The following is a 26,083-nucleotide window of genomic DNA, read 5'->3' as shown; positions in this document are numbered from 1 at the left end:
TCTTACCAAAGAGGCCTCTCTTTATCTGTCAACACAGAAGGAATCTTCTGCATGCCGAAAACAATCCTATGAATAACTTAGGGCATGTCTACACTGCCCCACAGTTCTAACTACAGGGATTTGAATAGCAGTATGCACCAAAGTGCTGCACTGTAACTACCCCATGTGGACCCTGTAGGCATGAACTAAAAGATTCTTCTTCGAGAAGTATCCCTGTGGGTGCTCCATTTAAGGTAGTCATGTGCCCCAGCACTTGCAATCAGAGATTTGTAGTAGCAGTGCTTGATTGGGTTGCATATGCGCTGTCTCCGCCTTACAGTGCCTCAGGCGGTTATAAAGCACTGTGAGACCAAACACCCCCCACCCAGTTCCTTCTCTACTGCCTTTAGCTTGAGTTGGAGCACTTAGGAGTGCCTTGGTACCCAACCTAAATAGTATTAAGTTAATTGTTGATTATCTTATAGTTTCCTTTCCTTCTCTGTTTATTTTACTTCCCGTTTATATTAAGAAATTAAGTTTCAATTGTTAGTGACCCTTCAGGTAGAGTAGTTGTTCTCCCTTCTGGGGAAAAAGCCTTCTCTGAAGGGCATGCCCAGCTCCCCTTAAACTCTGCCTTACGTGCAGACTCTCTATTCTAGTCTCTGACGGGCACTCGCAGTGTGTCCACTGCCTTGGTGAGTCACACATCCCACAGAAGTGCTCACATTGCTATAACCTGAAAGCCTGCACCAGGAAGATGAGAGACTTGCAGTTGAAACTCCTTATGATGGAGAAATCTCTGCGCCTGGTGTCTGAGCCCAAATCACGGACTCCCCCTGGACAACGGTCTCCTACAGCAGCCTCCTATCCACTCTCCCACCTCGTCCCTCTGCAGAGACCCCTCTCATGAACATCTGCTGTGGCAGGAGGTAAACCACCTCATATACCTAGGCTTAGTAGAACCAGTACCAACACAACACAGAGGGAAGGGATTCTATTCACATTACTTCCTAACCTCGAAAAAAACTGGAGGATGGAGGCCCAGTTTCGACTTACGAAAACTCAATGAATTTCTGAAGACCCAACGCTTCAGGATGATTACATGAGCAACCGTAATTACAGCACTGGAAAGAGGGGACTGGTTCTCAGCCCTCGACCTCCATGATGCATATTTTCTTATAACAATATATCCCTCACACAGGAAGTTCCTTGGGTTTGTTTTAGGAGCAGACCACTTTCAGTACAAAATACTGCCCTTTTTGGACTCTCCACTGCCCAATGGCTATTTTTGGTGGTGGCGGCTCACCTCCGCAGACAAGGGATTATAATATTCCCCTATTTGAATGATTGTTTACTGAAAGCATTGACTCAACAAGGGGCACTAGGAGCTACTCAAAACACAGTAGCTCTTTTCACATGTCTAGACCTACAAATAAATGCACAAAAATCAACATTAGCACCTGTGCAGAAAATGGAGTTCATTGAAGCCTGCCTCAGTTTTCTGGAGGCTACAGCCTTTCTGCCCTGACAACAATTCACAACTTTACTCACAACGTTAGATAGTCCGCAGACATTGGCCAGGGCTTGCCTACAACTGCTGGGCCACATGTCCACAACAATGTTCATAGTTAAATATGCCAGACTGCACATGCGATGCCGGCAAGCCTGGCTCTGAACAGCCTACGTTCTGCAAAGACACAGCATAAACAAATGTCTTATGATGCCAAACAAAGTAAAAGACTCCTACAGTGGTGGACACGACCAAACAAGGCTTGTGCACGAGTCCTCTTTTTACAGAACCCTCCAACTGTGATGATTACTAGACACTTCCCTATTAGGTTAGGAGGCACACGTGCAGGCTCACACTATCCAAGACTATTGGTCCCCATCAGAATTCCTCTTACATATAAACCTACTGGAGCTATAGGCGATTCACAATACATGCTCCCATTTCCTACCTATGATCAAGAACAAAACCATAAAGATCCTCACAGACAATGATGCTTGCATGTTCTCTATAAACCAGTAATGGGGGGACATATTCACACTACCTATGAATGTCAAGTATCAGAGGGGTAGCCGTGTTAGTCTGGTTCTGTAGAAGCAGCAAAGAATCCTGTGGCACCTTATAGACTAACAGATGTTTTGTAGCATGAGCTTTCGTGGGTGAACACCCACTTCTTCGGATGCAAGCTTGGATTCTTTGCTGCTTCTACCTATGAATGGAAGCCATGCTACTTTGGATCTGGTGCATCAGCCACAACATCGACATCTCAGGATGCCAGAACACCACTGAAGATGCACTATGCAGAAAATTCTCCCAGGATCACGAGTGGGAAATGGATCCTTGAGTACTACTGAATATATTCAAGCAGTGGGGATTCCCAACTGTAGAGCTCCTCAGGACAACACAAAATGCCAAATGTCCACAGTTCTGCTCCAGAGAAGGATTGGATCCCCATTCTCTGGGTGATGCCTTTCTCATCAAATGGGACGCACCCCTTCTGTGCGTCTTCCCACTGACCCCTCTTCTATCATGAGTATACACAAAATCAGAATGGACAATTCCAAAGTCATCTTGATAGCCCCCACGTGGATCTGGCGAATTGGTTCCTTTACCTCCTAAAGATGGCTGTGTGCCCATCACACACACTTCCTCTTCTACCTCATCATCTCTCACAAGATGCGGGCCAGGTTCACTATCTGAACTTGACAAGACTCCACCTCAAGATGTGGCTATTCCATGGCTCCCAGAAGCCAAAATGACCTGCTCAGAGGAAGTAAGGGACATTCTGTTAAACAGCCGTAGACCAACTACTCGACATACCTACTTATAGAGGTGTGATAAATGAAGGGAGGGGAGTAGCTCCCTTTTACGGACACCCAGCCAGCCAGTAGCTACAAAATCCCTCTTAGTAGCTATTCTCTAATTGATCTACCTGTAAAGGATTAAAAAGTCTCACTGCTATGCATAGGTAAAAGGAAGCACGTGGGCACCTGGCCAAAAGAGCCAATGCGAAGGCTAGAACTTTTTAAAATTGAAAAAGAGACTCCCCTTTTGTCTGTCTATCTGTTGTTCTCCCGGGGAGAGGCGGACAGGGCAGCAGCTTTGCTATAAGAAGGTTGGGCCAGGTATGAAAAAATCATCAGTATCATACCTAGAAATTACTCATTTAAAAACCCAGATATGTAAGTAGATCAGGAAATGTCTAGGAGGATGCAATTAGGTTTATTCCTTTTATTTTGTTACAGCTTATGGATTCCTCTGTGCTAACCCCAGGTGCTTTTGTTTTGCTTGTAACGTTTAAGCTGGACCTCAAGAAAGCTATTCTTGGTGCTTAATCCATGTAGTTGCTCTTTTAAAATCTAGCAATAGCCTGAGTTCCCAGATGTATTTTCTTTCTTTTTTTTTTAATTAATAAATTTACCTTTTTTAAGAACAGAATTGGATCTTTGTGTCTTAAGAGGTTTGTGAACATGTTGTTTAATTAGCTGGTGACAACAGCTGATTTCCACTTTTTTTCTTCTCAGCTCTTCCCCAGAGGGGGGGTGAAAGGGCTTGAGGTTACCCCACAGGAAGGAATTCCCAAGTGCACCTTCCTGGGCTCTCAAAGGGGTTCTGCACTTGGGTGGTGGCAGCATCTACCAATCCAAGGTCAGAGAATAGCTGTAACCTTGGGAGTTTAATACAAGCCTGGAGTGGCCAGTATTAATTTTTAGAATCCTTGCGGGCCCCACCTTCTGCATTTGAAGTGCCAGAGTGGGGAATTAGCCCTGACAGGAGACGATTCACTATATGGGGCCAAAATAAATAAATCACGCACTCTACTCTACTCTTCTTCTGACATTGGACTATATGTTGGAACATAAGAAATTGGCGCTCTCCCTGAGTTCCGTCAAAGTACACCTTGCAGCTATCATGGCATTCCACCATAAGTTGGATGAGTTATTGATTTTTCACTCACCCAGCCACCAAGCATTTTCTTAAGGGCCTTCGTAATATCTACCACAAAATACAACCCCCTACTCCATCCCGGGAACTTAATGTACTGTTATAGGGCCATATCGGACCACTGTTTGAACCACTAGTGACATGTTCACTACTTCACCTTTCAATTAAGGTCGCCTTCCTTGTCGTCATCATGTTTGCCAAATTGGTGGGAGAGCTAGGAGTTCTCATGGCATACCTACCATACACAACATTCTTCAAAAATAAAGTTACCTTAAGACCGCATCCCAAGTTTTTAACTAGGTTGCCACCTTATTCCATCTGAAACAACGCATTCATTTCCTATTGCTCTTCCTGAAACCCCATGGGAATAAACAAGAAGCAGTACTCCAAACCCTGGACATAAAAAGGATGCTGGTCTTTTACATCGAGAGAACAAAGGCTTTTTCAAAATCACCAAAATTATTCCTCTCTATCACAGCATGCTCAAAAGGAGGCACCATATCTAAACAGAGACTAAATGGATCTCCAGATGCATTGACTTTTGCTGTCATCAGCAACGGCTTAAATCCCCAGCAGAGACCTACACACACTCCACCAGAGCTCTAGCTGCTTCGATAACCTTCCTTAACAATGTCCCCATCATGGATGTGATGGGTTTGGTCACAGAGACCTCCTTGGGACTGTCATCTGATGTGCTGAAATTACTTCTGAGCCCATTTTCCTTGATGGCTTAGGATTCCAGAACCCAGCCTTGTTGAGCCAGACACGCTAGTCTGCTGCAACACAGACCCAGGTCTGAACCATGCCCCCAAAGCTGCAGGCTTTAACCAAAAACTGCTAAGCAGGTCACCTTTCACCAGCACCCAGAAACCCCAAATAAATCCATTTTACTCTTGTAACTTTAGTGCCCTCGTGACCAAGATGGAGTCTGCTCTGCAGGCAGCTCTGGCCAAGAGATGGCGTGCGCAGGAATGCAGTAGGAGAAATCCCTTTCACCTCAGGGACACCTGTTCCAAACCCCCCAGAGTGAACACACCTACCCACAGGAAAAGTACAATGGATATAACAAAGGGAGATATTTATTTACAGAGGGATGGATGAGAGGAGAAAAACAACAAAGGGAAATATAGAGGGAGCAGTAGAACAGGGCTGCATCCAAACCAAGGCCCCACAGGCCCAGTGGTAGCACAGTCTGGAAGGGCAGACACTGAGCAATGTGTCTGCACACAGAGTTCAGGAGTCCTGAGCACAGTTCCAGTCCAGTGGTGAGTCTTGGGTGCTCCTGGTCGTCTTCGGCGCTAGTGAACTTTCCCCAACAAACCCCTCCGGTGCCCTCTTCTGCCTCTCTCTGCAAAGCTACCCAGAGCGACCACCTCCCCATTTAACTAGCTAGCAGCCTCCTTCCTTATTCCCAGTGCAGAGTCAGAAGCCTCAGTACTCACAGCCCCATGCAGCTCTGGGCAGCCGTGATACTGGGTCAAGCTCCGGCCTGTCCTTCTCGGGCGATTCCTCCCTGGCACAATGCTGCTCCGGGCTCCTGTCCTGGGGTGTCCCTGATCAGCCTTCCCAGGCCTCAGGCAGGTTCTCTGCTGCTTCACTTTGTGAGGGCCTGCGGGCTGCAGCCCTTCTCACCCTCAGAGCTCCAGAGCCACACCCCCGAGTTTCCCTCCTTTCTCTCAGTGCTCCCCTTCCCCCCTAGAAAAAGATTTAAAGGGGCCATGCTCTCTAAACCCAAAAGTGGTTGCACTCTGTAGAAAGCTTATATAGGATAAACTCATGAATTGTCCACCCTCTGTAACACCGATAGAGAGATATGCACAGCTGTTTGCTCCCCCAGGTATTAATCACTTACTCTGGGTTAATTAATAAACAAGGATTTTATTAAGTACAAAAAGTAGGATTTAAGTAGTTTCAAGTAATACCAGACAGAACAAAGTAAGTTACTAAGCAAAATAAAACAAAACATGTAAGTCTAAGCCTAATACATTTAAAAAACTGAATACAGGTAAATCTCACCTTCAGAGATGTTCCAGAAAGCTTCTTTCACAGACTAGACTCCTTCTTAGTCTGGGCCCAATTCTTTCCCCTGGTATAGTTCTTGTTAGTTCCAGCTCAGGTGGTAACTAGGGGATTTCTCATGACTGCAGCCCCCTTTGTTCTGTTCCACCCCTTTTATATCTTTGGCACAAGGCAGGAATCCTTTGTCTCTCTCTGGGTTCCCACCCTTCCTTCTAAATGGAAAAGCACCAGGTTTAAGATGGATTCCAGTATCATGTGATATGTTCACGTGTCCTATAAGACTTCATTACTCACTGGCTGGCACCCATGTATACAGGAAGTCTTACAAGTAAACAGCCATTTACAACCAATTGTTCCAGTTAATGGGTGCCATCAAGATCCTAAGCCACTATTAATGGCCTAATTGCATAATTACAATAGGGCCTCAGAGTAATACTTCATATTTCTAGTTTTAGATACAAGAATGATACATTCATACAAATAGGATGAACACACTCAGTAGATTATAAGCTTTGTAATGATATCTTACAAGAGATCTTTTGCATGAAGCATGTTCCAGTTGCATCATATTCACACTTATAAACATATTTTCATAAAATAAGTGGAGTGCAACATCACAGTGGACATCTGCAAAGCAGCAACCTGGGTGTCAGCTTGTACATTCATACAACATTATGCATTAGAGCAGCATTCCTCATCAGATGCTCCGTTTGTACTTACCATCTTATCACTCACCATGACTACAACTTTGAAGCCCATTCCTTCCACTGACAGGCACTGCTGTACACTCATCTAAAGTGGAACACCTACAGGGACACTCCTCAAACAAGAAGAGACGGTTACTCACCCGGTGCAGTAACTGAGGTTCTTAGTGTGTTTTTTTGATCTCTAGGTTCTTTAAAAGGAGTCTGCTTGTGAACATTTTTGTGTGTATAAGTGTGCTTTTATGTTGTTTGTGAATATAACCACTTAATATAATAGGTATGCTTTTATTGGGTGCTGTATGTTGCAGACACTACAAAACTTTTTCTCTAGCCTTTTTATAAAGGCAAAACTATTTAAAGACATCCAGGTAGTATAACAACCCTTCCTTTCTCCCTAAAAATCACCCCTATATTTATCAACATAACCAAAAATGATTTTTTTACAGAATTGCCAGGTGACCGCTTACAAATTTAACAGCAAAGGCTCTGGTACAATAAGGTACTTAACCAGGTATGTGACTTAAAGCATGCAACTTCATGGGATTAATGTTACATATGTGCTTAAGTACCTTGCTGAATCAGAGCCGGAATGCCTTTAACAGTAACATCACCAGTCAAGTGCAGATTTATCCCTCTTCAGACACCCAACCACCCTCCTTCCTGCTGCAGGCAAATTCCCATCCTTGTTAACCTGTACCTGAAATGCCAGGTGCCTCTCTGGGTTTTTCCAACTTTCAGTTCAAGTTCCACATGTGCTGCTCACTTGCCTCTCTGTTGTTAGTTGCTATCTGTTTAAAATATTTGTGACCTATTTGTGGAAAGTCTGTGGCACTCTGTGCCTCAAAGCAACACCCTGGACCACCCCCATATTCACCACTGTCATATAATTATGATAAGTTTTGTACAAAGTATGCCTTGTGAGGTATAATTTTTAAAAGTCTTGCTCTGTTGAACATTAATATGGATTGTATGTGCTATCATTGTATGTGAAGATATGAAGTTTTACTATATGTGTGTCAGAGAAAAACTTAGTTCTCACTTTTTGGTTGGGTGCAGCAGAGTCAGATACTTTATTCTGTTTAGCAGCTACAGAAGGGAGAGAGTGCACTAGGACATAGGGTCTCTCCTTCCTAGACAGGTCTCTCAACAGGTAAACAATTACAGCAAGCATTTATACTTTTGTTACAGACAATAATAAGTAACAGCTGCATTTTGTTTATACATAGGTCATCCTGATATCTTGTTTTTCTCACTGAAGAGACTGCAGTCTACATTTCGTATTATCTACACATTATCTACACAAGGTCGAAACAACTTCTCACACAGTTCTTTTCCACTCGCCTCTCACAATCCTCGCTTATACAAATCTCGCCTTATTAGGGTTACAGCTAGCCTAACTCTTGCTAACAGAGACTGTCATGCATTAAGATCCCCTACAAATCCCTGTCAGTTCTTTCTCTATTTATACATGTGTGTTACTGAAATATGTTGTGAGTTTGGGAACACCCACAACCAGCCTTTCAGGTACAACAATGGAGTAGCCAGATGCGCTGATGGCCCAGTAAAGGGAATCCACACTCCCAGCTACTATGCCAGGATCTGTATACAATGGAGACTTCTCAGAAAGAGCACGTAGACAATGGAGAATGCTTGACCAATGGGGTCATGAGCATAGAGCTTTCCAGCAAGCTGGAAGAAACTATAAAAGAGGGGAAGTGACATCATCTCTTAGCCTCACTCCCCCCACAACTCAACACCTAGAAACATGTCTGAAGGACAAAGATTTTGAACTGGAAAGGTGGTCCTGGGCTGAAGGAGAGTTCCAGCCTGTGTATTGAAGATCTGTAACTTGCTTGTACTATCTATCCGGGTGAGACACTGCTTGATTCAAATTCTGTTTAGTTTATAGAACTTAGACTGCAAATTTATTTTATTTTTTAGGTAACCAACTTTCATTTCTACACTTATTACTTATAATCACTTAAAATCTATCTTTCTGTAGTTAATATATCTGTTTTATATTTTACCTAAAACAGTGTATTTTGGTTGAAGTGCGTAGGAAACCTGCTCAGGTTATAAAGGCTGGTGTATGTCCACTTTCCTTTGTAAAAGTGGCAAAGTTAATGAACTTACACTGGTCAGGCTTCTGACTAGTGCAAGATGGTACAGTTTTGGGGTGCAAGGCTGGGAAGCTTGGGGGAATTGGCTGGAGCCTCTCTATTTAGTTCGTTCATGGTTCATGAGAAGCATGTAACTCAGTTAGGTGTGTCCCTGCCTGTGGATGTCTGTGTAAGTACAATGCCTGACAAAGGTTTGTGGCTTAGCAACAGCATCACTGTGTGAGAAGGAGCCCAGGTTGGTGGGACAAAGGGCTCAGTGGTCCCACAGTTCAGGTTGCACCCTGGGAACACCTATCACAATGTCCCAATTCAAATGCAGTATTGCCTAGCTGAAAAATACAAGAAATATGAGTCAGACCCCCCAAAATTGAGATACTTTTAAAAAATGGAACTATGTTTTATGGTCTCTTTAGATTTTCTTAACTCCCCCTCCCTCGTCTGCCCTCATCCCTTTCCAATATGTGTTAAAATTATAATGTTACCATCACTCACAAATTTATCATGAGTAATGCAATTTGGGGCTCTCATTGGAGGACCCAGCTGAGGTCAGGGCAACATTGTGCTGCTGTAAAAATGCACTGTGTGATAGACTGACAGAATCCTGCAATATCCTAGGCAAACCTTATGGGATTAAGGTAAACCTTATTGAATTAGGTTTAATACCTTTGGTGTCCATTGTATTAAAAATGCAGTTGTGTATGTGTTATTGTGGAATTATATGTTACTCCTCTAGGAGGAGAGGGGTGGTAATGTAATTTTTTTGGTTATTAGCTCCTTTGAAGCCACCCTGTGGAGAGGTTCACTTATAATAGTTCAAACTGACTAAAAGAATTTTTGGATGAACAGCTGGATAAGGGCTGGAAGGGACTTTATACAGAGAACCATCCCAAGTTTTTAACTAGGAACCCAGGAAAGGTAAAACAATGATCTAGGTAAGAAGCATTCCTTCAAACAATAACAAAGTTTATAGATGTGAAGAGGGACTCCTCAGCCCAGACTGTGGTAACAGGGCTGTTTGCCAAGGCTGAGAATCTGGAGATCAAAAACACTGATCTGCTAAAGACAGAAAGGGGGGATTTGGTGAGAGGTTGGCCTGAAACTGTCAGTGAAAAGGCTGACAGGGTGGCTGAGAAACCGAGACAAAAGCAGTGGTGGATTAGCCAGTAGACCTCAGGGGCCCCAGCCAACTGCAGGGACCTGGAAAAAATCCGCTGATGGAGGCAGAAGCCTGGAGCCCCAGCCGCCAGGCAGGTGGGTGGGGGAAGCCCCCGCATCCCAACCCCGTTATGCGGCAGCAGCTGTGGGATGGGGGAAGCCCCCCCAGTAGACCCTGTCCTTGGCAGTAGTTGTGGGATGGGGAAAGACACTCTCCTCTCCCTTCCGCCCCCAAAGCATCCATCCCCTTTCCCGACAGAAGCTATGGAGTGTCAGGACAAGCTCCAGCACCGTTCCATCCCCAGCAGAAGTGTGGGGGGTGGTAGGGGAAGCCCCAGCACCCAGACCCCCGCTGCAGCCCTGGGACTGGAGGAGCTCTCACTCCCTAGTGTGGCCTGGGTGCCATGGTGCAGGGACAGAGCTTCTCCGGTCTTGGGGCTGCAGTGGGGAGGGGGCAAAAAGGAGCAAAAGGGGTTGCAGGCCTGCAGTGGGGGGGACCCTGGGTGGAACAGGGGTGGGCCCCAGGGAAGGGGCAAAAAGGGGTGGGGCTGTGGGCAGGGCCACAGGCAGAAGGGACGGAATGGGGGTGGGGGCCACAGGCAGATGGGGTGGGGGGGCCCCACTTGGTCTGTCTCAGGGCCCCAGGAAACCTTAATCCATGGCTGCAGAAAGGAACCAGGGTGCAAGCAGTGTCTGCTGTTTCTGCCCACTCAAAGATGGGGAATAAGCCAGATCCATCTGAGCTATGGATGAAAAGGCTAAGGAAACGTGTGTGTGTGTGTATGATTCTTAGTGATTTAAAATCTATGTTTCTAAGTGCTGTGTACCTTCTGGCAAAATAAATCATGCTTTGTTTTGAAGAAGCTGTTTCGGTATTGCTGCAAACATATGCCAGCCTTCCAAATTGAAATCCTGGCAGGGTGCAGTCCCTGTTGGACCTGCTAACTAAATCACAGTCGGTAACCAGGGGGCTGTAATCCAGGTCCTGATCTGAGGATGGACAAATTGTGGAATTTCATTTCAGGACAATTCCAGAATACATAAAGAGGATGCACTCAAAGAGACTCCCAAGAAAGGACAGTGTGCAGCTAGTCCGGTAACAGTGAGCTGAATGATGAATATGTGTTTTCTCCATCTGCCTAGTACAAACAGAAAATATTAAATATAATGGTAACACTTTAAGCATCAATTTAATATAATGGACTTCAGCTAAATTAGTGATAACTATGACAGCCATATAAAGAACAAACAGGCTAATTGTGATCAGTGTGCTACAGTGAGTACTAAACAAATTTAAGATTGGCCATGTCAAGTGATAGTCCTGTAATGCCTGTGAGTAGTAATTTAAAGCACTGTAAAGCTTTTCTGTGCAAATATCATGTTCCTGGAAGTTGAGTGTTTTGCCATCACTACTGTCTCCCCCTCTGAGCTGTGTACACTGTTATTTTCTTAATTAGCATATGCTGTGTTTGTGCTTTCTGAATTGGTTTTTCACTTTACCTATGATTGATTATATCAGTCAGCGCTGCTGATATACCTGTTTCAAAACAATGATGGCAGTTCCTAATGGTGGTTTTATGGTATTAGGGTCACTATAAGACAGGATGTGCTGAGACAATAAAAATTAGTTGTGAGTATGATTACAGCAAGGAGGGAAGCTGCAAAGCAGATTCAGAATTCCAGAAGACCTGCAAATGAGTCAGCATTTCTCATTGCAATATTGACAATACAATTACAATATGAATGACATATTGTATTTTGTGGAAGTGCATAAATATTCTAGGCAGTGTTTTACATAAATTCCAACTGAAGTATGTAGTAATGTTATCTAGTGCCCCCCAGTCTACCAGAGGCCAAATGAACCGAATAATTTACAGTACATTGACATGACATACAATCTATGAATTATAAATTATCTACTTTATAAAGGCCTTGGGCTTAAGATGAACAGTGACCATTAGGAAACAGATTAATGTCTGTCTTTGTATCTATGCGCAAAGTATATAGTTATAATGATAATCTTACCCCACTGTGGCATTGTGAAACTGAGAGTCCTCATGTACCCGAGGCCTTCAGGAATCTGATGTAATGTTAGCTCCTTGAAGAATTATGCTATATGCTATTTTAAAAAAGTAAATTAAATTAAATTGTAGGGCTCACCTTTGTGTATTTTTTACTTTTACAGTTCTCAGCTTATCTTTTATAGCAGAAACACTTCGGATTGAGGAATGTACAGAATTTTATAGCCAGATTTAGCCCTGGTGGAAGCAGGTGCAACTCACACTGAATTTAATGGAAGTTTCACCTCCTTATGTGTGGGATGAATTTGATCCCAGTTCTCTTAGGTGAAAAATCAAACTGGCAGAACAAAAGCTGATTCTCCAATTTCCAGGGAAATGGACACAAAGTAAATTGCTTGGGTTTGTGTGTGTTTGTTTTAGAGAATAGATCAAAAATCCCAATATCAGTGTGTGTGAAAATCCTCTTTTCTGACAGCCCTTGCAGAAGAAGGGAGGTAGGGTAAAAAAGGTGACCCTCACCTCATTCTCCTGCCAAATATCCCCTTCTATTATTCAGAAGTAAAACATGGAGACTGTCACAGTAAAGGGTTGAAGAAAACAGCACTTACTTTTTCACCCCTTTTATTGTTTTTTAATCCTTTATCTGCAGTCCTCTCTTGGTCCCTAATCTTTCCTGTTCCTCCTCCCCAACGTCTCTTTGCCCCATGTGGTGCCTTCACTGCTGCCTTGAGAGCCTATTTTGATACCATCTCCTCCTCCAACTACTGCCCCATCTGAGATTTAGGCTTCTCAGTCAGTTAAGCATTGTAGCACTGAGCAGAACAATGTCTAAATACCTACATAAATCTGGGCCTAAACCACTTAGGTGCTTCTGAACATTTTATCCAAGGCCTTTTCTCCATCTTCATCATTTTTGGTGGTGCGGTTGATGTGGTTGAACACTTGTATCTCCTAAACTTCTCCTAGTCTTCAGAGAGCTAGTGCTTTCCTGGTTCTGATCCTACCTTTTCAACTCCTCCTTCGGTGTTTCCTGTGAGAGTTCTTCCTCTTTCTCTCTTTGAATTGCAAGCTCTTCCAGATTGGAACTTTTCTTTTACTTTTCTGTAAAGCACCTAGCATAATGTATGCAATACAGATAACAGTATGTGGGGGTATTACATTGATTGCTATAGGGGATCATGTTATTTAATATTTTCATTAATAACTTAGAAAGAGGAAGAAATATGTAGATGACACAAAAATTGAGATGTACTAGAAACATCTGAGGACAGACCCTGCCAATGTAAGAATGGTCATATATAGTCATACCAATGGTCCATCTAGCCCAGTATCCTGTCTTCCCACAGTGGCCAGTGCCAGATGCTTCAGGGAAATGTATCAAGTGGCAGCTTCTGGCAGTCAGAGGTTTAGGAACACCCAGAGGATGGGGTTGTATCCCTGACCATTGTGTCTAATAGCCATTGCTGGACCTATCCTCTATGAACTTATCTGATTTTTTTGTAACCCATTTATACTTTTGGCCTTTGCAACATCCTGAGAATGAGTTTCCCAGGTTGATTGTGTGTTGTATGAAGAAGTACTTCCTTATGTTTGTTTTAAACCCACTGCCTATTAATTTCATTGGCTAATCCCTTGTTCGTCTATTACGTGAAGGGGTAAATATAACAGTTCCTCCGTACCATTCATGATTTTCTACATCTATGTCATATCCCCCCAGTCCCACAAAGAGAATGCAGAAAACCTACAAGGAATGGAAGATGGGATGGATCAGCAAGGAAAAGAAATGGGATGGATCAGCAAGGAAATCTACCTCTTGGAGGACAGAAAGTGTAGGAAAAACAGTGAAAATTGCCAAAAGCCAAGCAGAGTTGGACCTTGCAAAGGAAACTAAAATCAACTGTAAAAGTTTCTATAGCCATATAACTAAAAAGAAAACAAGGAAAGAAGAAGATGGACCACTAAACAGTGAAGATGGGTGGAGATTAAAGATAATGTAGGCATGGCCTAACACCTAAACCAGGGGTCTCAAACATGTGGGCTACATGCGGCCCGCAGAGTTATTTTCTGCAGCCTGCCAAGCTCCCCGCCTCCTCCCCCCCTGGAGTTATTTCCTGTGGCCTCCATGCTCCCCTCACCCGCCGCCCCCTCTCCCGCACAGCGCACCGCATCCCCGCTCCTCTGCCTACGTCCAGGCACTTCCCACTGCCAAACAGCTGTTTGGTGGTGCTTAGCGCTTTCCAGGAGGGAGGAGCGGGTAGCCACATGTTCAGGGGAGGAGGCAGAGAAGAGGCGGGGCAGGAGCAGGGATTTGGGGAAGGGGTTGGAATAGGGGCAGGGAGGGGCGGAGTTGGGGTGGGAACTTTGGGGGAAGGGGTTGGAATGGGGGTGGGGCCTCATGGAAGGGGTGGAGTGAGGGTGGAGCTGGGGGCAGCAGGGGTGGTGGCTTTTGTACCTTTATATGAAAAGGTGTCAGTGATGCGGCCCTCAGGCCAATGTACTAGTCCTCATGTGGCCCTTGTGGTGATTTGAGTTTGATCTAAACGTATACTTTGCCTCAGTTTTCAGTAAGGGTAATGAGGAGTTTAGGGGTAGTGGCAGGAATGGAAATGAGGATATGTAAGTAGAAATTATCACATCTGAGGTGGAAGTCAAACTCAAACAGCTTCATGGGACCAAATTGGGGGATCCAGATAATCTCCATCCAAAAATACTAAAGGAACTCTCGTATGAAATTGCAAGTCTAATAGCAAGGATTTTTAACGAATACAGTAAGTTGGGGGTTGTTGTACCCTGTGACTGGAGAATTGCTAATATAGTACCTATTTTTAAGAAAGGGGGAAAGAGTGGTCCAGGTAACAACAGGCCTGTTTGACCTCAGTCATATTGAGGTCCTGAAAGAAATTTTGAAAAAGAACATTGTTAAGGACCAAGAGGTCAGCAGAATTTGGGATAAAATATAACATGGTTTTATAAAACTGGATCATGCCAGACGAACCTGATCTTTTTCTCCGAGAAGATTTTTTTAGACAAAAGAAATGCCGTAGATTTCAGTAAGGCTTTTGATACAGTTCCACACTGGAAATTATTAGTTAAATTGGAGAAGATGTTGATTAATATGAAAGATGGGTAAGGAACTGGTAAAAGGGGAGATTACAACAGGTCATACTGAAAGTGGAACTGTCAGCAGGCTGGAGGGAGGTTACTAGTGGAGTTTCTCAAGGATTGGTTTTAGGACCAATCTCATTTAACATTTTCATTACTGACCTGGGCACAAAAAGTGGTAGTGTGCTAACAAAATTTGTGGATGAGACAAAGTTGGGAGGTATTTCCAGTATGAGGAGGACCAGAATATCATTCAGGAAGATCTGGACAATCTTGAAAACTGGAGTAATAGAAATGGGATGAAATTTAATAGTGCAAAGTGGAAAGCCATGCACTTAGGGACTAACATCAAGAACATAAGAATGGTCATACTGGTTCGGACCAAAGGTCTATCTAGCCCAGTATCTTGTCTTCTGACCGTGGCCAATGCCAGGTGCCCCAGAAGGAATGAACAGAACAAGTAATCATCAAGTGATCCATCCCCTGTCGCCCATTCCCAGGTTCTGGCAAACAGATGCTAGGGACACCATCCCTGCCCATCCTGGCTAATAGCCATTGATGGACATATCCTCCATGAATTTATCTAGCTCTTGTTTGAACCCTGTTATAGTCTTGGACTTCACAACGTCTTCTGGCAAAGAGTTCCACAGACTGTGCAATGTGTGAAAAAATACTTCCGTTTGTTTTTAACCTGCTGCCTATTAATTTCATTTGGTGACCCCTAGTTCTTGTGTTATGAGAAGGAGTAAATAACACTTCCTTATTTACTTTCTCCACACCAGTCATGATTTTATAGACCTCAATCATATCCCCCCTTAGTCATCTCTTTTCCAAGCTGAAAAGTCCCAGTCTTATTAATCACTCCTCATAAGGAAGCTGTTCCATGCTTGAGAAGGGGCAATCACATCTGCATGCAGTATTCAAGATGTCGGCGTACATATAGAGATTTATATAGAGGCAATCTGATATTTTCTGTCTTATTACCTATCCGTTTCTTAATGATTCCCAACATTCTGTTTGCTTTTTTGACTGCCGCTGAATATTAAGTGGATGTTTTCAGAGAACTATCCACAATGAATCCAAGAACTCTTTCTTGAGTAGTAATAGGTAATTTAGACCTCATCATTTTATATGTATAGGTGGGATTATATTTTCCAATGTGCATTACTTTGCATTTATCAATATTGAATTTCATCTGCCATTTTGTTGCCCAGTCACCCAGTTTTGAGAGACCCTTTTGTAGCTCTTCGCAGTCTGCTTGGGACTTAGCTATCTTGAGTAGTTTTGTATCATCTGCAAATTTTGCCACCTAACTGTTTACCCCTTTTTCCAGCCAATGTGATGGGGCCATGAAAAAGACTAATATCTAAGAAAGATGAATTCAAACTGGAATGGGTGCAGAGAAAGGCTACAAGAATGGTCAGAGCAATGGAGAAGAGACTCAAAGAGCTTGACGTGTTTCGCCTAACCAAGTGAAGGCTGAGGGGATATATGATTCCTCTCTGTAAATACATCAAAGGCATAAAAACCAGGGAGAGAGAGGAGTTATTTAAGTTGAGTGCCAATGCTGATGCATGAATAAATGAATATAAACTGGCCATCAATAATTTTAGGCTTGAAATTAGACAAAGGTTCTAATCATCAGAGGAGTAAAGTTCTGGAACAGCTGTCTAAGGGAAGCAGTGGGGGCAAAAAACCTAACTGGCTTCAAGACTGAGCTTGATAAGTTTATGGAGGGGATGGTATGATGAGACTACAGTGGCGTGTGGCCTGCCTGTGACCACTAGGAGCAAATATCCCCTGTGGCTGGAGATGGGACACTAGATGGGATGGGCTCTGAATTACTACAGAGAATTCTTTCCCAGGTGTCTGGCTGGTTGGTCTTGCCGACATGCTCAGTGTCCAACTGATCACCATATTTAGAGTCGGGAAGGAATTTCCCCCCAGCTCTGATAGGCAGAGGCCCTGGGGGCTTTTGCCTTCCTCTGCAGCGTGGTGCATGGGTCACTTGTTGTTTTAAACTAGCATAAATGTCGGAATCTCTGTAACCTGAAGTCTTTAAATCCATGATTTGAGGACTTCAGTAATACAGCCAGAGGTTATGGGTCTATTATAGGAGTGGGTGGGCAAGGTTCTGTAGTCAGCAATGTGCAAGTCAGACTAGATGATCGGCTTTAAAGTCTATGAGTCTCTCTCTCCTCCTATGGAGGTAGTTCCATAAGCCTAATAATTTTTGTTGCCATTTTTGGTACCTTTTCTCTTCCAATTCCAGGGAGAAGAGAAAAAACATACAAATATGAATTGGGTAGGGGTGCGCATCTGTGGAATAAGAATTAAGTAACAATCGAAAGGAAACTAAATATGATATTGGAATGTAATACCATTGGGAAAAAGCCATTGATGAGATAATGTATTTGTATGTATACATTATATATATGTTAGTGGATGGCAGATGTAGTTGGGAGGATCTTGTAGGAGGTTTCTTCTGCCTGTTTCAAACTCTTTAGGCCTGATTGGATAGCCCTAATATTTTACTGAAATTGTTTTTATGTGAATTTTGTGGTGCTTCATGGAAACCTGTGATATTTGTAGTGAATGAATCATGTCCTAACAAGACTAAAATGGGGCATTCTTGATTTTTGTGGTTCCCAAAAAGATAGGAAAAGGGTTTTTATACTATGGGTAAAAGTTGCATCAGAGTAATGAAATCTAGCAAAGCATTAACACACTATTTAAGCCCCACTTAAGCCTTTTGTTTAAGAATTTAGGAGGTATGGAGAGCCATGGGTGGGTCATCTGTGCTGGGATACATTTTAACCCTGTATGTTTCAACAAATTCTTAAGTTGCTTACTTTGAATTAGAAAGCCACAGACACTTAGAGTGTGCACACTCACAAAGTAAGAGACTTTTTAAGTGTAAGCACTGTATGGTAAATTTACCTATTTAGCCATGGGACCATGTGACATTACTCATGACATGCCTACATGAGACATTCAGGAAGATTAAGCCAAATTAACTAGAGGTGTGAATTTAGAGTGCATTATGTTAAAGCACATTTAACAGCCGTGTAGATGGTCTCCTTCAGAAGTAAAATAGCTCTAGTTCGCTTTAAAGTGAACTAAGAGCACTTTATTTCTGAATTAAAGCATCCACACAGAAGTTTAATGCACTTTAAAGTCAGTCAAATGTAGTTGATTCAGCTTACCTTTTGTGAATATTCCCATATAGAGGGGTCTTCCGCATAGGCGCCGACTCCGTGGGTGCTCTGGGGCTGGAGCACCCACAGGGAAAAATTAGTGCGTGCTCTCCACTGACCGGCAGCCAAGCTCCCCTCCCCCCACTTCACCTCCTCCCCCGAGCGCGTCGCATCCCTACTCCTCCGCCTACTTTCCAGCGCTTCCCTCCGCCAAACAGCTGTTTGGCGGTGCTTAGGACTTTTCAGGAGGGAGGGGGGAGGAGCGGGGATGGGGCCCGCTCAGCGGAGGAGGCGGGGCGGGGTGGGGACTTTGGGGAAGGGGTGAAATGGGGGCAGTGCAGGGTTAGGGCCAGGGCCAGGGGTGGGGTCAAGCACTCACTGGGAACAGTGGAAGTCGGCACCTATAGCCTTCAGTGTAAATGGAGAAGAGAAGGGTGGGGTATTGTATGGTACATAAGATCATTCTCAACTCAGGAAACCCCTTAAGGATAGAAAGAACCTGAATTCATAGCTTCATTGCTTCTCTTGGTTGGAGGTCAGAAACTTAATGTTATTCCAGCATAGGTATTTTTATTTCATATAACATCAGGTTGTCTTTTTGTTTTGTATGTCTGGCTCCCTTACAATAACCAGACTGGCTGTTCCTTGAAGCTTGTTGTTGGAAGTGCGTGAAGCAGAAAGAATATAAGTAGATTAGTCTTCATAGCCTTTTACGTCCTGTATCTACAAATATGTGGGGCTCTTCCAACTTTCCAGTGTGTTTATTTTAATAGCTCTAATAATAATTTATCTAACATTCATATGTAGCCATCAATTGTATAACTTAATGCCTCTGCTACAGCCTGCTGTAACTTATATGAACAAATATTAAATAAAAGTGGTATTGCTATAGGAATATCTGGTATGGTTATACATGAGTTATTTGGCAAAGAGACTTTTTGACTCTTTCATGTAAGGGATTCTATGTGAATGATATTACTAAAGATAAGAGATCCGTGATATATGTATTTGATCTGTATTTTTTTGGAAAGATTATCAAGATTTTTTTCCAGAAGAACTTTAAGGAGCAAAGGTATTTAAATGTATTTTTGGATTAAATGTGTTTCACTACACTGTCTGTTGGTAGTCAGAAGGAAGGAATTGACATGAAATGCTCTGACCTAGCTGTGTGACTAAGGCAGCTTTGTCCTTACTTTAAAGCTATAAATGGGTATCTTTATTATGATATCATACAGTATATTGGGAAACAAAGACTGGGGGAAGTATTTGTACAAATAATATCTATGAGTTCGATGAAGCCTGGTGCTTGTTATTGGAACCAGGGTTATATTATGGTTTAATGGCTTCTTTGTGCTTCATTTGATGAGCTGTCAGAAAAACATTTTGAAGTAATAAAGCATCCATTTGGCTCCTAACTGATGAGAGAAGCATTGCTCTTTGCATTAACTGTTATTCAGGAAGAGAAGTGGACAGATGTTAATAAGTCTTATAAAAAAAAAGGGTGGAGAAGACTGAAGGAAATAGAAAACAGAGTGGAGTCCTCCAGTTTCATGTGCAGCTTGTACATTTAAAAAAAAAAACAAAGCTCAAAGGTTTGTACTGCCCTTCCATGTGACTTGTAGTCTGCTGTATTTCAGTTAGGTTGCTTGTCAGATATATTAAAGTGCAGTTCAGTTTAATGAAGAACTGCATAGCACAAACCAGGAGCAGAGGCTATCTCATGGTCACCGGGTGAGTAAAAACAGTTGTAAATAATTACTTACTAATAATGTATGTATTGTAAATGTTACAAGAACCTTATAACACCATGAGAGAAAATTAAGAGTTTTCCTGTGGTTTATGCTGTTACTTTACTTAGATAATTTCCAAATGTAGGCAGTATGGACAATGAAATACATGTTCAGACTGAACAAGGTTTTAGTTTTTAATTTTTGCAGAAGAAGCAAATGACTCTTTCTGTGATTACTTAGATTTTTATTTTAGATTCCTTCGTTGTTCTCAAAGCAACTACAATATCTATTTTAGTGCGGTGCTCAAAATAATTTCTGTGGGAGTTAGCTGATAGTTTTTGGTGCCTTACTGTGATTTTTAATTGTTTATCTACTAGTGGGGGAAGAAAAAAACACCTTTACTCTGAATCTCCAAGATTCAGCAGTCTTCAGATTTCAAGATGAATACAGTGTCTAAGATCTAAATCCAGACTACTGAACCCCGCACAACATCAACCTGTTCCAAGAGTGCACTGAAGCACTGCATAGGCACCATTGCATAGGGTTTGAGCTGTTTGTTTTTTGCTCTGTGTCTTTTGATTATACAGCTTGTGTAGGTGTATTCCTATATTAACTCATAAATCAAGTTTTTTTATATTTGATTACAACAATTATGTAAATACAATGTCATCACCAATGTAGGAATGAGAAATGCGCAGAATGTTTATGAATCTCCAGCTTTTGTTTATCAGTATGATTTGTCTTTGTCTACAGTAATTATAGATTTTGCAGTTGCTATAATGTTGTTATGAAACAGAACTGACATCTGTTTAAAATAATTTATGGAAAGATTTCTTAGCCATTTTAGAGCTTTGCAGGGAGTTTTACGTTTACATATGGATAAAGAGCTGAAAAAGAGACATAATTAATATATTTTTTTAAAAGCCCATATGAAAGCCCAATATAAATCCTGGGAATTTAAATTGAGAAAAGTTCACTTTACCATTTTAAGACAGTGATTAAAAAAACAACAGCACATAGCTCACTGATATTCAAGGTTTTGATTATCATATAGATTTAGGGTGTGCATTTCACTTGCATCATCAGAGAGAAGAAACATTGGCTTGTCAGATGTTACATTTTGTAATGATCTCTCCTATCTATAAAATTCAGAATCATTAAATTGAGACGTCTCTTTCAGATAATCACTCCGTTCCGGAGGCTGATATTGTGTGCTGAGAACAGAAAAGAGATGGAGGACTGGATCAGCTCACTGAAGTCTGTACAGTCTAGAGAACATTATGAGGTAAGATAATATCCCTTTCAGTGCATGTTGTTCTTCTTTCAGGATAAATACTGATTTAATATACCAAGCTCTACAGTACACAGAACCCAAGACATACAGTCTTGTGGAGTGTGAAAAACCTGTAAGGTTAAAATGCAGTTTTTGTTAAACCTTTATTTTACTAGTACAATTCATGCTACTATGCTCTTGTTCTGAGGTTTTGAGAGAGAGTTAGTCTCCTTTCAATGTATTTCTTCTCCACATTGAATTTTCCAGCATAAATATGGAACTCCTAAGTACTTTCAGTTTCTATAGCTGTGTTCTGTACTTGCAAATTTGTCTTAACTTCTCCTTTACTAGACCGCACAGTTTAATGTGGAACATTTCTCAGGGATGCATAACTGGTACGCCTGCTCCCATGCGCGACCTACCTTCTGTAATGTGTGCAGAGAGAGCCTCTCTGGAGTTACTTCTCATGGCCTGTCTTGTGAAGGTAAAGTCAACATATTTTTCCTTACAATATCCGATAAGCTAATAAAAAATTAAAAGTCTATAGGCAGGTAATAGTACTGAAAATGCTATGGAGTAAGAAGAAACCTACTCGTTGCTATAGAAAGGAACATTTCTGTTGGTCAGAATAAATGCTAACAATATGACACACATTATTCACACTCTGGACATTATTTTCTAGTTCATCTCAATATAAAAGGCTCCTCCTGCTACAAATACCTTCCCCCTCCCCCAGTTCCCCTGTATGTGCTTGCCTGAGTGCAAGGTTTTTGAGAGAAGGTGAGATTACTTTGATTTGCACTTCAAAAATGATGTGGAGCAAAAGTGCAACATTTTCTTTCCTCCGTTCTCAGAATTGATATAGCATTCCTTTGAAAGAAAAGAGGAAAAAATAGAAATATTGTTAGTCTCTCATCGGCAAAAATCTGGAACAACAGTTAACTCCTTAATTGGGTCCATGACCTTATTTCTTCCCAGTTTTTGTCTGATTTGCTGCTCTCTTTCTGCTGACTGATATTGTGGTGCAGGCAGGGAGGGTAAAATATGCTTCTTCACTGGTCACATAATGGATAAAAAAATCATTTATATGCTTTTCATAATTTGATAATTAAAGAACTAATATCCAACATCAATAAAAACTGGGATGGGACTAAAGGTTCAATGTTAGAGTGCAGGAATTATCTAGCACAGGCACATTTCTATAATAACCTTGAAAATATTCAGTTTTATTTTATCATTTATTGGCTTTTCACTGTAACTTCTGTGAAAAGCAGTGATATGTCTACCTTGTTTCCTGGAATGTGGCAGTAAATTAAGTGTCAAATGTGTCCTTATGGAATATATATGCCATTTACACACAAGCTTTGGTATTGCTTTTTCACTGGGAAGAAAAATATGTTCTTAATACTCTTTATAATAATGGTTAGACCTTTAATTACAAAATAATTAACTGCCCAGCAAACTCTTGCTGCTGTATAATAATGTAAATATGGTAATCAGTTATTACACAATATATTATTCAGAAATAGATTTTAAGTTGTATGTTACCTAACTACCTGTAGAATTCTGTTCCTGTTATCTGTACTGTGGAGTATCTGTACTCAATGCTAAACTGTGCTAAAGCCAGTGTCAGGTCCCTGTCGGTTAGTGTTCATCATCTGAAGGCATTCAGCAGGGTGAAACTGTCCAGGGACATTGATATGAATATACATGTAAACCCCAAGGAGATTATCTTGATTACTGGGGCTCTGTGTGCTGGTAGCTCAGGGAGAGGCACACTGTCACTGGGAGGAAAGGGGAGCCAAGGGCAGACTCAGAGTCTGCTCGGCAACCAGTAGGGAGTGAGGTGCCCTTCCATGGGAGCTCAGGAGAGGGGAGAAGCCACTTTTGGAGCAGTTTGGGCCAGTCAGGGAAAGGATAGAACTGACTGGGGGAAGGGGGCTGGTGAGCTCCAGGCCTGCTTGCAGGGTTCAGTCTCATCTTCAGTTTGTCTAACTTGGGTACATTAGTGAGTATGAAGTGGTGTTCAGGGTCGGTGCCCTCCAGCTCACACCAAGTTACAAGCCTCTTCTGGTAATCCATACTGGGAATTTACTCAATTTCCCTGAGAAATGAGCAAGGGTAAATGTAAGGTCTGAGTTTAAAAGACGGGATCCCAACAGTACCTCCAGTGTAGCACCCCCCTATCCACCTGGTTACCTCCTTTAGTGCCAATCTCCTTACGGGTTTTGATGGACAGGCCTGGATTCTTCTGATTCCCGCCACCCACTCAGTAGGGTGCAACTTATTTTTCTTCCCATATGAATTTATTTGCCAGTGCCTCCACGCCCCTTGCTCCTTCCTGGCAGGGTCACCAGCGCAGCTTGGGAAGCCACCAGCACACAGAGCCCCTGGAATCTAGGTAATCTCCTTGGGGGTTACATATATCACAGAAGTTAGTGATGGTGTAGCTGACCTCCACTGTCACTGCTATTTATCATTTCCCAATTAGTTTCCCTAGTCATTCAAATAGTTTTCAGTCATTCAGGAAGTTTTCGAAGTATGATTTTAGGGGACACAGTATCTAGTGCTTAATCAGAATTCAAATATATTGCATCTACTGTGGTTCCCTTTAAGAGCTAATATTGTACTTATTTAATAAAAAAGAGTAAGTTTTTTCTAGCAAGAATTATTTTTTTGTAAACTCATGTATTTCTCCTACACTCTATGATTCTGTGATTTCAACGCTTGTAGTCCATTGTCCACTAGCTAAGTACCTTTGTTTTTTGCATCTTAATGTTCTATTAGTTAGCTAGGACTGGCTGTTACATTTACATCAATGTAATCGCCAGGGTTGCTCTTTTTTGCCTTTTTGAAAATTAAAATTACTTTTATTTTATTTTAGTTTTCGGTTACGTTTCAATTTCTCCATGATTTTTAGATCTAATTCTTAGTGGTAGAGTAATTTGTTTCCTAATGTCCTTTGGATTCTAGAATGCATATAATCTGGACTGGTTTATGTGTATATATTCAAATATTCTTTCACCAGTTTCACATGTTCTTAATTTATATTTAAAGAGTCTTCCTTCCTTTCTAATCATTCAAATATATATATCTTATTGAAGGCAAATTTCATAAAAGGAGTATCTCTACTAGTCATTAATTTAATCTTCCTAATTTATCTATGGATTGACTCACTTTTTAGTATTGCAGTATTTCCTCCTCACCCCCTGATATTGTAAAAGCTGTAGTTAATCCCCTTTAATTTATTTGGCTAACAAACTCATTTTGGTTGTTTGCCTGCCTGTACTCTCTTTATAAGTCCTACATGACTAAGTCCTTGCTTTGTTGTCTCCCTTGTTTGTTTCCAGAATATTTTTAAAAATTTGATATTGCTTGAGCTGATCTTTGTAATACCATATTGGCCATTTCTTGTACTCCACAGTCTTTTTATCAGAGGTAATGTAGTGGGTATGGTGTCTTTTAGGAGTAACTAGGGTGACCAAATGTCCCGATTTTATAGGGGCTTTTTCTCATATAGGCACCCTCACCCCCATCCTGATTTTTTTACACGTGCTATCTGGTCACTCTAGGAGTAACCCAGAAATCTTCAATGCCACTTCTTCCCATTACATCTTAATCGCATGGCTTTTTTAATTTGCTAAAATGGTCATGCCTGAAATTTGACACCCACGTACTTCTGTATTCTGTGAATCCTTTTATTTCTATGCTAAATTCAGTTAGGGCATGGTCACTGGTTCCATGCTTCCCTGTTATTCACATGTACTCAGTGATTTTCTCCTTATCAGTAGATCCAGGATGTCTTCCTTCTTGTTGGTGTTTCTGGTTTCTGGCACATGAATTGTCTTCTGTGAGCGCAGCAAGTTGCAGCACCGTAAAGCGCCAGTGTAAACAGTGCCCCAGTGCTGCGAGCTACGCCCCTCGTTGAGGTGTATTTTTTTAGAGTGCTGCGCCATGACCACACATGGCATGTTAAAGTGCTGCCAGTGTAAACTAGCTCTTAGATTGTTTGTATTCTTTGATTCCTGGTTAGCTGTATTTGTTACCTTGTAGGTAAACAAAATTCTCTCAGTTAGTATCTTGCAGCTTAAAAACTTTTGAGAAATGGCCCAGTAATATTTCGTTCCCTCCAGTCCTACTGGTCTGAAGCAGATGTCCACAGGTGTTTTTCTTCTTTGTTTAATTGTAGCTCATAATTATTTCGGCAATACAGTGCTATTCCTCCAGTTTTTCTTTCCTTTTTATCTCTTCTACATACACTATCTACAGTTATCAGAATCATCCCACTAAGTATGTGATGCCAGCAAGTCAAGATTTGCATCCAGCTAGTGTCAATAACATCCTGATTCCTATTGCATTTGTGCACAGACATTAGTAATTCAGATAAATTCATGATGTGCCTTGCTTTGGAATTCTATGCAGAATAGAATTAAGTTAAATTCTCATTCCCCATCCCTTTCAAACTTTTCTTTCCCTCAAAGTTGTGAAGTCTGCCTTATTTAGGAGTCTTGAATTTAGGAGGTTGGTTAAGTGGAGGGACAGTTTTCAGACAAAGAACCATAATAACCCACAGAACCCTAAGAACGCTCCTTAGCCTCAGTCACTCACCACTAATAAGTTTAGTATTTATTGGTGCTTCTGTACTTCTGTCCATATCACTTTCTAAGGAATATTGCTCTTATGTGTATTCTGAATAGAAATAATAGAGTAAACTCAACTCAGAAGGTTTAGTTCTGAATATAGTATTATAGAGAGTCAATACATTTTTCATAACAGAGCTAACATTGACAATTCAAAGTCAGACATATCTGGTAAGTTAAAGACTGCAGTG

The 26,083-nt window shown here is 41.8% G+C and overlaps 1 protein-coding gene across 6 annotated transcripts in view; it reads left to right on the top strand.

The window, feature by feature from the left end:
- DGKH (diacylglycerol kinase eta) overlaps positions 1 to 26,083 on the top strand; it is a 259,630-nt gene that overhangs the window by 160,388 nt on the left and 73,159 nt on the right. For all 6 annotated transcript variants that reach the window (XM_039496971.1, XM_039496972.1, XM_039496970.1 and 3 more), the window contains 2 exons: positions 21,160 to 21,264; positions 21,604 to 21,736. In XM_039496971.1, coding sequence (XP_039352905.1) covers positions 21,160 to 21,264; positions 21,604 to 21,736 — 238 coding nt within the window. The remainder of the gene's footprint in view (positions 1 to 21,159; positions 21,265 to 21,603; positions 21,737 to 26,083) is intronic.

Source organism: Mauremys reevesii, linkage group 1 (genome assembly GCF_016161935.1).
Source record: "Mauremys reevesii isolate NIE-2019 linkage group 1, ASM1616193v1, whole genome shotgun sequence".
Taxonomy (NCBI): Eukaryota; Metazoa; Chordata; order Testudines; family Geoemydidae; genus Mauremys; species Mauremys reevesii.
This window is presented reverse-complemented; position numbering and strand designations above follow the sequence as displayed.